The sequence below is a fragment of the Corylus avellana genome, chromosome 10 (assembly GCF_965113065.1).
Source record: "Corylus avellana chromosome 10, dhCorAvel1.hap1.2, whole genome shotgun sequence".
NCBI lineage: Eukaryota > Viridiplantae > Streptophyta > Magnoliopsida > Fagales > Betulaceae > Corylus > Corylus avellana.
The window spans coordinates 15571518-15584829 of NC_142499.1; the positions used below are offsets into that span (position 1 = coordinate 15571518).

General features: G+C 37.7%; 1 protein-coding gene across 1 annotated transcript; it reads right to left on the reverse strand.

Annotated features, from left to right (window-relative positions):
- Positions 1-3150: 3150 nt before the first annotated feature.
- On the reverse strand, positions 3151-10354 carry LOC132192260 (glycine-rich RNA-binding protein RZ1C). Its single transcript, XM_059607538.2, has 3 exons — positions 10113-10354; positions 9917-10027; positions 3151-4014 (listed from the first exon to the last, which is right to left on the reverse strand). The coding sequence occupies exons 2-3, from the start codon at positions 10025-10027 to the stop codon at positions 3301-3303; spliced, it is 825 nt and encodes a 274-aa protein (XP_059463521.1). The 5' UTR covers positions 10113-10354; the 3' UTR covers positions 3151-3300.
- Positions 10355-13312: the final 2958 nt, after the last annotated feature.

The window sequence follows — 13312 nt, forward strand, 5'->3', positions numbered from 1 at the left end:
ATGTTTAAATAAAATATATTGATTAGCAATGATCATTTATTTTTGGGAAAGTTTATAATAAATCTATGAGTCAACGCATAAAAACATGGGCGTACAGAGCATAAGATTTCATTTTTCACCGCTTGGACAAAATGGTTCGTTTTGGAATGGATGGATGGATGTTAGGAATTTGAGAAACACGGTAATAGAAGGGTTTAAGATACCTTTTCGATTAATTCATGGAATTAAAATTGAAAAAAAAATAAAAATAAAAAACAAAAAAAAAAACATTGAGGGTGTCTTTGATTTTCATGCGTTGACTCAGGGATTTATACTTTTCCTATATTTTTCTATAATCTGAGGAGCTGCAAAAAAAAAAAAAAAAACATATATATATATATATATATATATATATATATATATATATAGTGAAAAGGAGCCACTGAGAACAAGAATATAAGAATAAATGGCCTTGGGAGGTGGAATTGAAATCCGGTGCAATTATCTACTTATATTATTTGCAATTTTGGCAAACAATTGTGAGAAAGCGATGTTAAGGCCCACCTGCACAAGTAGGTGTTCAGGCAACTCGAGACTTATTTGAACAGGTAAATCCTATAAAATAGACTCTCTCACAATTGCTTGTTCGAAGATGTAGGAGTGAAGAAATGATTTACGTGTATAAGAAGCATAAACACCTCATAAATATTATTTTCTTTAATAAACTGAAAACATTTTCAAATTTACCAATATATTACGCGGTGCCAAAAACTCAAAAGTAGAAAATAACCTTTTGCCATACAACATTTTATAGGACCTAGACTTTGTTAATTAAATATATCTTTATATATCTCTACCAATTTGCTAAAAGAATTTTTTTCTTTTTTTCTTTTTTCTTCTAATAACATCCTCCCAATTTTTTTCTGCTCCTCATGACTATCCTTTCTCTCCTCTCTCAACAGGCTTCGACCACGTCCATGGTCGTGACTCTCAAGCTCCATGACCATGGTCGATTGAGAGAGGAGAGAAAGCAAGGTAGAGAGGGAAAAGAGGAAAGAGGAAAGAGGAGAGATAATGGGTATATGTAGAAAAGAGAAATAAAAAATTGAAAGAAATATAGACGTAGATCCATAGAAATATTGAGACAGAATGAAGCCAAAGCACATGATAGGAGTTGGATAATATCTCATGAAAGAAATGAATGAGGCTCAGATATATGTTATTTTTCTCGTATTCCATTTAGGTACACTTGTGGGAGTGGAGGGTGCAGGATCAACCCCATCATAGTGGTGGTTTTGAGTGATTTCAACGATCAAATTGATGGTGCTGGTTTGTGGAGAAGCAAATCCCAAACTGAATCCATTGCTGGGCCTGGACGACAAACAAATCACATGGACACTAACGATTGTCCATCGCTTGCCTGTCACCTGCTCGCTTTCTTTCTCTCACCCAACCCATTCACACCTATTACATCAAGAGATTTTATAAAAACCACACTTTGTTTAAATTATTATTCGTTTAAAATAAAATTAAGGGCTGATTGATAGTGTCAATGGAAGAAAAATGTGATAAAGTATTATATATATATATATATATATATATATATATATATATATATGGTCTTTTGGCCAAGAAAAATGCTAAAAATTATATTTTTATTCCACAATACTAACATAACAGTCTCAGCCAATCATTATTTATTTATTTTTTGATTAATAATGACTAATTGATTGGGACTGTCATGTAAGTATTGTGAGATAATTGTCCCCAATGAGTAGCTCGATTGGCTGTGAACCACGCCTCATAAAGCGGAGGTCACTAGTTCGAATCCCCCCTCCCTCTTCCCTTGTGTAGACATGTCAAAAAAAAAAAAAGTATTGTGAAATAAATTATTTTTTTTTTCTAACATTACTCCTTATCTAGGCATTTATGATTAACCTCAAACCTTTTTGGCATAGATTCCATCCCACACCACACTTCTATCTTACTTGCTTGATGTAAGACTGACAATCATCTCTTAGATGAACCCTTATCTTTAAAAAAATAATAATAAAATAAAATAAATAAATAAATAAATGATGATAGTCTAACATTAGCAAAGTAGAATATTGAGGACGAGAAAATACGAGGAACGGACAACGCATGAATCATAATATTGAGGACGAGGAAATCATGACAACAAACATGACATTCTAGAGTAAAGATCCCTTTTACGGTATTGGATTGAGGAATCATAGGACTACTAAGGAAGGCTGAGAAGGGAAGTGAGTCTCCAGAAAGAAGGGAGCACTGATTTGGGAAAGAAAAATAAGGGTTGTCACTTGATTTATAAGAAATAATGACACATTTGGTACACGGAATGGTCGGAAATCAAAATTTCAAATTGTGTTTTAATAGGTTGTCAGTCAAGTTAGGTTGGGTCGAAGAACCGACAGCTGACTTGACGGCCGTCAATTATTGACATCAACAACCAAAATAATGAATTAATCATATTTTTTGCAACCTTTCCTTCAAGGCAGAGTAAAGAATGCAGTCAAAAGAAGGGTTGCTTCCAACAGCTCGCCACACTCTCTAGGTTGTACCTCCCCACGTTACCGTGTAAAGCTTCCCTACTCCGATGAGCCACCCACCTTCCTCCTCCCCTGTGATTCTTCCTTCTTCTTTCTTCTTTCCCTTTTTCTTTTCTTCATCTCCCCATTTTCTTTTTCTCTTCTTCTTCCTCGTCTCCTTTCCTTCCCCCGCCCGCCCTTGTCTCCACCTATTTTGGTGCTTCGGACAATAAATTAGCTGAGGTGATTTCCAGAAGTTCAGAAGAATAAAAGCAACTGGAAGTAAGATGACATCATTGGAGCAGAAGAAAATTTCGAAAACATGTCACTCCACCACTAGTACTGCCCTCTTGATGCTGTGACCTCACAAGCATTAAGTTCCCTTTCGTCTTCCAAATTGCAAGTAAAGCTCCCCATTTTCCTCTACAACTGCCTTCTATTCCTTCGCATCTTTATTCAGTCATGGATCCTAACCTTTCAGTTACAATCTATCAACTCACTCTAACTGAACGATTGGGATTCAAATTCCATCTATAGAAATGGTGACTATTGGAGTGCAGAAGAAATGAGGAGCCAGAGCCGGTAGTTGAGATGATTTGCAAACATTCTTTAAAACCTCACATCTTGAAATTAGTTAAAACATAGAAGCAAGCAAGAGAACATTATTAGGTAGCATCCACCAATATCACAACTACAGACTATCCCCCTCAAATGAACCTGAATAATAGGTTGTGTAAATAGCATTTACTAGTGATATAAAACAGAACCTGTCTCAATACCTATCATATGATGGACGACCACCTGCACTAGGACGATCATAAGGACCAACTCTCTCCCTATAGCTCCCCCCGTCATAACGGCCAGGCCTTCCACTTCCAAACCTGTTGCCACGACCTCTTAGGCCTCCGTTCCTGTCATAACCTTTGTCTTTGCCATATCCACTGTGAGGTGCCCGATCCATATATCTCTCACCTGCAAAGCGATCACCGCCAGGTGTGTATCTTTCATGGCTATAATGATCACGGCTATCATAGCTGTCCTCTTTGCTATCCATACGATCCCTGTCCCCATAGCGTCCCCCATCATAACGGTCATCATAGCGATCTAACCCAAAGCGATCTCCACGGCTACCACCTCCACCAAAGCTAGAATTTGAAAAGGGCCGACCACCACTCCCTCTACCACCATCAACTGAAGGACATTCACGGGCAAAGTGTCCTGGACGACCACATTTGAAGCAGTCAGAACGCCCTGCTGATCTGTCTCCACTCCTGTAACTGTCCCTGCCACCAGATATATGGTCCCTTTCGTATTCATAACCTGGACCTTGACCACCCATTTTCGGTTTCGCCTTGTTCACTGAGATGACGTGACCATCTAACTCCCGCCCATCCATATCCCTGATAGCCTCATCCATAGCTCGACGATCAGCAAAGGTAACAAATCCAAATCCACGAGGACGACCAGTATCCCTGTCCACCACGACCTATACAGACACCAAACATTAGTCCAGTTATGACATTAGAACAAATACCTGACCCATGTTCAGTAATGTCAGTCCAACAGCAAAATGGATCAATACAATCGGAAGAGAGTTGTTGAGAATTCTATGTTTCATGATTGGCAACATAAGCATGCCTCGTTTGCAGGGGGCATATACTCTAATGAGAGCAACACTGTTAAAGCATGCAGCGAGAGACAGATTAAAACTGCAAATGAGAGGATCTTAAATATTTTAACCATAGCACTTTATGCTTCTTCATTTTGAATGTCACATACATACGTTACTAGGGCAATTTCATAGCATAAGTATTTCAACAGCATGGGAGTCGCAAGAATCAGCCAGAAATACCTCCATTAATTTTCTGCTCATGTGCACAAATCACAATCAAGAACAAAAGATCATCTAATTAAAAAACCCAACTCAGATGCACTCTTTCAAAGTGAATTTACCTTTACACACTACTTTTGATAACAAATGCAGCATCGTTAGCTCATTGTTCATTCACCATAATATGCCTCACTAAGACAGAGGCATCAAAACAGATAGAAAGAGTTTCAAATCTAGAGCAATTTGAGTATTACAACTCCCACTCTTATACACTGTCAAAATTCATGAGAATGTTCTCAACAGCATGTGTAGGCACACCCCGCCATTGCTGATCTTACTGGTTGGTTTCCCGGCTCCAGGTTAGGTTTTATCTTCATTTTCTGGCACCTTTGGTTCTTGGCTGGTCGAGATGGCCTCTTCTAGTTGGTTCCACATTGAGGCTAAGTCTTTTGAATTTGTTTGTGTGGAGGAGGTCTCGGTTTTACGGGTGTATGAAAGAAGTAGAAGGCTCGTTCAACCAATATCAATGGGGAAGGTCACTGTGTCATGGTTGCTAGACACCATGAGGTCTATCCTTCCGGCAGAGAGCTCAAACAAATTCGTGAAGTCTTTGAGGGTGGGGGTTAAAGCTTTCATTGCTCAATGTAGTTCGAATCGTTTTGGTTGTTTTGTTGTTGTCATGGAGTACAGCGGTGACGGTAGATGAGGTTTTGTGATTTTTTTGGAAGGAAGAGGGGGTAGGGGATGGTCAGGATTTGCGCTTGAGCTGCGGAGATTCCTTGAAGCCTTCCAGACACCTTATGATGGTGGAAAAAGGCCTTTGGTGCCAGTAACATGTTAGCTGGCCAAGGTGGTTGATAAGCGGTTGTTTGTGAAGGTTGTGGCTGGACAGAGGCAGCATGGAGGAAGCTCCAGCAGTCACAATGCTTCAGTGCTGAAAACCCAGAGCAACAACTGTCAGGAGGCGTACAGGGACATGAGTGGTAGTGGTAAAGACGTGCATGGTAGCAGCGAAAGCTCTGCTGATCATGTCAGCACTGCAAAGGAGGTGTGTGTTTGTGGCAAGGACACTAGTACCGTACTTCAAGCCTTGAGGAAACAGCTGAAAGATTTGAGACTGGAGCTTGATGGGTCGAAGAAGGTTGAAAGCCCTTGGTGGGCTGTGGTAATCAACACGAAGCCCATCCCTTCAGGAGGGGCCCAACCTGCTCAAGTTTTAAAGTTCGCTGGTATTGGGCCAAGCAAAGAATGGTTCTATAAAGGGAAAAAGCTCTTCTTTTTTTCCTGATGGCCACAAACTAATAAATTGGTCAGGCCCAGCTTAAAACCCACATTTAAGTGGGTGGTAAAAAGACAGGTCAGGACCAGTCTATCTCAAGCGATGATTTTTGTGCAGGTCTGGCTTCTGCAGGCGTGGGTGTGTGTTCAGATCAGCTCACAATCCCTCCATTAGCCCTGCTGCAAAGCCACGTCAACAATGGCACCCTTCGAAAGGGGAGTCAGGATGCTGCGAGTGGCAGAGTAGTAGAGAACCCTACCGCCACCGACTCTCAGTCATCAGCACCGTCTTGGGGCACGCAGTCGTGGCACCTCCATCAGTCCTTTAGCCATATTGCTGTGGGCGATATGGCTGAGTGGGATGTCTGCAATCTGGAGCCCCTCTCGATGGTGTAGCGCCCAATTTCAAAAGCTCGTAGTGTGTCCCAAATCAAGAGATCTCCAACGCCAACAAGATTGCAAACATCAAGCATTTGAGTCATGGAGGTTTGGCGGCAGAAGCAAATGCTTCTCTTCTGATGTGAGGGATACCAGGTCCTCGGGTGTGGGTCTTCCTACAGGTAATAATAGTGTTTATTCTTTGTTGGATTCTCGGGCGGGTAGTGCTGGATGCCCTTTTTTTGAGGATTCATGTTGGTCGATTGTTCTAAGGGAGGGGAAAAGGGTTGTTGTAACTGGTTTTTTGGGTATGCCATGAGATAAATTTGAAAAAGAGATCATGGTCGCTTCTATTGAAGCTAGCTGCAACAAGGATGTCCTGAGCAAGGGTTCTCCTCCTAGATCTTCTCAGTTGACTCCTAAAGGTAGCAAAGAGTTGAAAAGGCTAGATTGCTCCATTAATTATGCCTCTAAATGATCTACGTCCAAGTCTGGCAGTAGAAGAGGGTGGGTGTCTTTTGTTGCTTTATGAAGCCGAAAATCACTTCTTGGAATGTGAGAGGACTAAATGAAGTCAATAAACATATGCATATTAGAAATCTCCTCAAGATGTGGATGCCTGACATTGTGACTTTACAGGAGACTAAATTGGAGCAGTTGCCCAAGAGTATTGTGCAAAGCTTGTGGGGCGTGCAAAATCTAGATTGGTGCAATTGGATTCTAGAGGGGCATCATGTGGTATTTTAGTGATATGAGATAGAAGAGTAGTGGAAAAAATTGAAGAATGCATGGATAACTATACAATGGTGGTTAAATTCAGGAGCATTAGCAATCAGTTTGAGTGGACATTCGCCAATGTCTATGGCCCTAATTCAGATGTTGATTGCCGGTTGTTATGGGAGGAGATAGTGGGTTTGAGTAGTTGGTATTTGCCTAGGTGGATTGAGGGCGATTTTAACATGACCCGCTTTCCTAGTGAGTGATCAGGAGAGGGCAGCTTCTCTCTCACTATGGAAGAGTTCTCAAACTTTATCTTTGAGCAAGGTCTTATGAATATCCCCCCTCCAGGGTGGGAATTTCACATGGCCTTATAATAGGAATTCTCCTTTGTGGTCTAAAATCAACAAGTTTCCCATCTCTCCAGAGTAGATTACCTAGAGTTCTCTCAAATCACTTTCCTATTCTTCTTGATTGTGGCATTTTTCAAAGGGGCAGAAGTTATTTTAAATTTAAAAACATGCTGCTGAAAACAGAAGGCTTCGCTGAGAAGGTGAGGTACTAATTGTCTTCATACTGTTTTCATGGCTGCTCTACGCTTCGTTTTGGCTCAAAAATTAATAGCTCTGAAACCTTACCAAAAAAACGTGGAATTATACGGAGTTTGGTAATTTGGAGAAGAACAAAAGGGCTCTTCTAGATGATTTAAAAGGGCTGGATGGAATTGAAGAACAGAGACCACTTTCTAGTGAGGATATATTGAGTAAGGAAGCAGCTACAATTGAGCTGGAGAAGATTATTCTTTTGGAGGAGAGCTGGAGGAAAAAGTCGATGGTGTTGTGGTTAAGAGAGGGGGGAAAAAATACCAAGTTCTTCAATCGGGTGGCTAGTTCTAATAGAAAACGTAACACCATAGAGAATTTGGTTATCAATGGAGACATCTCTTCTAATCTGGATTAAGTTAGGATTATATAATCAAATTTTTCATTAAGCTGTACACCGTGAACAAAAATTGGCTGCCAAACTTGGATGGTCTTCCTTTCCAGTCTATTAGTAAGGAAGAGGTAGCTTGGGTGGAGCAAGCTTTCAAGGAAAGGGAAGTTTTCAAAGTGATGAAAGTTTTGAACAGGGATAAGACTTCGGGTCCAGAAAATTTCTCTATGGATTTCGTAACATATCATTCGTAACCAAACTTAATTAAAACTCATAGCTACTTGAAACCACAAAAAATAAATATATCATTCTCTTTTTGATAAGTACAAAAAATAAACTTATCATATTGAAGATTTTTGCAAGTCTATGTCATCACAAGCATCTCACTATTGTTTAAATAATAATAATCCATCCAATTGTTCAAAGAACCAGAATCTTCTACACAAGGCAGAACTGTACAAAATCTTCAAGAAAATGTTAGTTGAACACAGGGCTGAGCACTGAAAAGTTAATACCTACATACATAAAAGAACAAAAAACCCCTCCTATGACGTATATATCGGTATTTGGCAAACATTCTGGTGCATCGTCTATACTTATATTAATCTACATTCAGTTTTTTAATTTCATTATCCAAGTCAAACATTGCTTTTAAGGCATTCAAGGATCCTTCCACCAAAAATAAAATATGGCAGACAAGAAAAACCACAGGCAGGCAGGTGTCATAGTATAGTTGCAATCTACAATCACAACATGCTATCAAAACAACAATTCAACTGTAGATCGAAATACTCTTCAGCAAGAAATCTTAGAACAAACATATCGGGTGTGTTTGGGAAAGCTTTTTCTTATTTTTGCTTTGTGCGAATAGTAATAAGAATTGGTTGATGTGATATAAAGGCGAAAGGACTTTTGAATTTGTTGAGAGAAAAGTGAAGAAAATTGTTTGGTAATGTGAAGAAAGGTGTTCCAACTTTTTTGAAAGAAATGAAAAAGGAGAGAGAGGGCTTGGGTTTTGCCAAACACAACCATCGAACTGTAATGTTATATTGAAAATGAGTCATGCCAACGCTAAAAAGAAAAGTCTCTAAAGAAAAAATGTGCAACTAAAAAAGATAGAAGTTATAGGAAACACATGCACACACTAAAGCGCCAATCTCAAAACAATCTTCTGGAAGACAAATTCACAATAGCAAAAAACTTAGTTCAGCACCCTAGCAATAGTATGAGATTAATCCATAGGGATGTCATTAAATGCAATCAAGAAATTACCGAGATGCATATTAGAATGCAAACTAGACCCTAGTGAAAGATAAATACAGAGTGGAAAATGAGTCACAATCCCACAACACCCAACCTTGGGACAAACTTTTAAAGAAAGCTAGAACTGCATGGTTGAATCAATAAAGCACCCAAAAAGATGCCTGTAATGTGGCATATTCATGCTGACAACTAATGAGCTAAGTGCATCCACAATGGATCCTTTAAAATTTTCTTCAAATTTTGAAGAATAACCCCACTTTTTCAATTTTGAAAAACCACTTTTGAAAAACACTCTACATCCCATTTTTTATTTTGGAGAATGACTCGTTTTTTTACTCTTTCTTTATTTTGGGGAATGGATCCTGTAGAATGGGGAATCATCAATCATGGAGAGATGAGAGGAGAGATGAGAGGAAGTTTAATTTTTTGTTAGGTTAAGAAAAAGAGAAATTAATAAAATATGGGATAAAAGATGACAGTGATCCTTCATATATGAATGATAACTGTAGTATATCCATTTTAAAAGGATGTGAAAAAATCAGATGGGGAGTGGATTTAAGACGTGGCCCTTTAAAATTTGAAGAAAATGGCTCTTTTTGAGCAGATGCTCTAAAAGAGTACCAAAATATGGAGCAAAACAATCTTGCAGTTGGAATTGCACACTAATAACCCATTCTTAAAATCTCAAAGAAAATAAAGTAGCCCTTTTCTTGTAATCAACAAAGAAAGCAAGCACAATCCCTTAAGTTGACTTAAACATTATCCACATATACAAGCTCTAAAATCACCAACATGTGTCATAAAGCACCAAACAAATAATTAACAGCGAATAAAAGATAGCAATTCAAGGGAGAGAGAGAAAAAAAGCGTAAAATTTGATTCCACAAAAATGAAATTGTGATTTTACACAACCCCAAGTTCCATTGAGAAATTATAATTACGAACAAACAATTTTAAAAAAAAAAAGATTAAAAATTGGGATGCATACCAAAGCTTCAACAACTTTGCCGTAGACACTAAAAGCAGCTTCAAGGTGTTTGTCCGTGGTCTCCCACGCCAAGCCTCCTACGAATATGCGATTGTCTTCCCTCGCAGCCATCTAATTATCAATTTCAAATTATAATAAACAACCACATAATTTGAAACACAAAGAGAAAACTGAAAGACAATGTTAGATAATAAACCTTAACAGAGGAAGAGCAGAGACGACTGAGGTTTACAGCTTCTTTGGCTGTCTGCCAGGGGTAGGTGCTGTACGAGGAAGCTTTTGTGCGAGAAACCCTAACGTAACCGTCAACGGTGAGATTCGGCTTCGCATAGAAGATTGATAAACATCTGCTGCTGGATATTTTGAAGGATCACGATCTGTTTTCACTTTCGGCAATAAATCGGGCGCGTTTGGTCTCGCGCTTTTTATGGCTGAGAGACAATTTTTTCTTTTCCCTTTTTTTTTTTTCTTTACTTATATACTTTATTATTCTTTCCTGGTAAATTCTAAATACCTCCCTTTCAAATCACGAAAAGGAATTGACTCGAAAAAAATAAAAAATAAAAAGGAAAAAAAAAATGGTAAAGTTCACTTAATTTCTTCAAATTACCACTTAAATAACAATCTATCTCCTAAACTATTAATTACAATAATTTACCCCCCCAAACTATCAAAATAATGACAATATACCCCCCAATGCTAGCAAAATTATAAAATCACCCTTATAAAATTTTCAATAAGACAAAAATACCCTTAAATTTTTGAAAAAAAATTAAATTTTAATATTTTTGTTTTTATTTTAGTAAGGGTAATTTTGTTATTTTGTTAAAATTTGAGGTATATTGTCATTGTTTTGGTAGTTTGTGGGGTAAATTATCGCAATTCATAGTTTGGAAAGTAAATTATCATTTTGGTGGTAATTTGAGAGAGTTAAGTGGACTTTACCCAAAAAAAAAAAAAAATCACAAAAAGGAATTCGACAAATAACAATAATAAAGATAAATAAACAATAATACTAATTATACAGCTTAGATTACTTATCGCACTCATTTTATACTAATTGTTGTGGTTTATTTTGAGTAATTTTTCTTTTATATTTTTAGGAAAATCTTCATCTTTACTTTCTCCGGATGTTGTATCACTATTGCAAATCGTACTCTCAATTTTTAAAATTTGAAACGTAGGTCTTTTGTTTTAAAAATTTGCAATATCAACCTTAGTGTTAGAATTTAAAGTTAAATTAAACTCTTAATAAATAAAATATCCCTCGTACCTTTGTAAAATTATAAAATTACCTTAATAGCTTGATCCACAACAAGCTTGGTTGTGGGTTACAGTAACATCACTTACGGTTAGGCCGTGGGTCAACTAGGGGCAAATTTTTAAAAAAAAAAAAAAAGAAAAAAGGTATTTTTGGTATTGTGACATCTTTAGTTAGAATTTAACGAAAAATCTTAATGGATTTGTGAGATTACAAAATTTTCAAAGATGGCGACTCAACATTGCAACTTTTTTAAATTTAAGAGTACAATTACAAAAGTGATTAAAAAAAAAAAAAATTGTAAAAATTTACAAAAACAAAATCATGAATAAGTGCAGCTGATATGGAAAGTCATTGAGGATCATATCAAACTCGGAGCCATGAAGATGAACTATCAGACAATTATTGTGCGTTCGTAAATCTTTTGTGCATTGTGTTTATTTTTCTTTGGATACACTTCCAATGGTCGATCTGCATGACCGCAAAGTAGGTTGTATGACATTGTCCTAAGGTGTGAGTGGCGGTGAATCTTATTGTCTTTTTGTGTTTTGTTTGTTTATGTGTTTTGCAATCACCCATTGTGTTTATTTGTGGACCGGATGTAATGAAGTTGACAATTTTTTTTTTTTTTGACATGTTCACACAAGGGTCGGGAGGGGGAATTTGAACTAATGACCTCCGCTTCATGAGGCGTAATCCACAACCGATTGATTTACCCTTTGGGACGAAGTTTGATGATTTTTAAGCAAACACATGTGTACTCAATGAAGTTAATGATTTGTAATGAAGTTAGTCATTGATAAAAACAATGTGTACCCCATGCTTTGTACAATGAAGTTATGAAATTATGAATTAATTTAGTTATGAAACCATTCAAGGCAACCCTTCTCGCGTTGCCAACCTCTACCTGCCAACAGGATGGCATGCAAGGCTTCCGTATCAGGGATCAGGATTTATTGAAATTCATAGGAAATTTTAGTTTCTGAAATTTTAGATTTAAGTCGTTCATGTTCTATCCAAGAGTCATTGCTTTGCCACGTGTCCTACTACTAATAAAATAATAAATATTTATTATTTTATTATTTTATTAGTAGTGGGACACGTGGCAGGACAATGACCATTAGATGAAAAATGGACGTCCTAAATCTAAAATTTTAGAAACTGAAATTCTCCTAAGAATTTCAATGGATCCAGATCCCTGTATCAACAGTCTTATTCTTTAATTACGGGATCTTCCCATCAACTGCATCCAAAAGAAAACTACTTAAGTTGGTTGAGTGTATTTAGGTTATGTTTGTTTCGATGTAAAATATTTTTCGTCAAAAAATATTTTTAAGCGGAAAAATATTCTTCAAAATGATTTTCTTGAAAACATTTTTCGGTGTTTGACGTTACAGAAAATCACAAAATTTTATATATATATATATTTTCATTCAAACATATTAAACTTTAAAAAAATATATTTCGCCGTTAACTTCCCTGATTTACCCCTAAAAAGACCAAAATATCCCTATTTTTTCTTTTTTCTTTTTTAATTTGGAATTAAGGGTAAATTTGAAATTTTATAAAAAATTCAGGGGTATAAACATCATTTTCTCACTTTTAACGTTTGAAATCTGACAGAGGGGTTCAAATTGATTGCAATTGAAAGTTCATCAGTCCAAATTGAGAGGTTTTGAAATTTGGGAGGATTCTCAAATCGCTTGGTAATTCAGGGATCTAAAGTAAAGTTACTCCAACTTTAAAATTACGAAAATGTCTCGATTGGATCCCCGCGATGACCTAGCTGGGCCCCACGAGTCCCGACTGGGTCTAAGTGAGGTCCCTATCGGGTTCTGGCGAAGTCCAAGCGATGGTTCAATTGAGTCCCAGTGAGTCCTGACAGTGTCTCAACCAAGTCTTGGCGAAGTTTAGGGGGATGACCTAGCGAGTCCCAACCAGATCCCAACGTGTCTTAGCTAGGTCTCGGTGAAGTCCAGCTGGTGACCCGACGAGTCCCAATCGGGTCCTGACAATGGCTCGACCAGGTCTTGGTGGGTTCTCAATTTAGTCCCAACTGCATCTCAACGAAATCCAGACAGTGTCCCAACGGTGGCCCAACGAGGTCCCGACAAGGTCTCAACAACATCCCGGCT

Coding starts and splice junctions, on each gene's coding strand:
- LOC132192260 (XM_059607538.2), bottom strand. CDS start 10,027: ATGGCTGCGAGGGAAGACAATCGCATATTCGTAGGAGGCTTGGCGTGG. Junction 4,015..9,916: donor GCAAAGTTGTTGAAGCTTTG/GTATGCATCCCA, acceptor GTGTCTGTATAG/GTCGTGGTGGACAGGGATAC.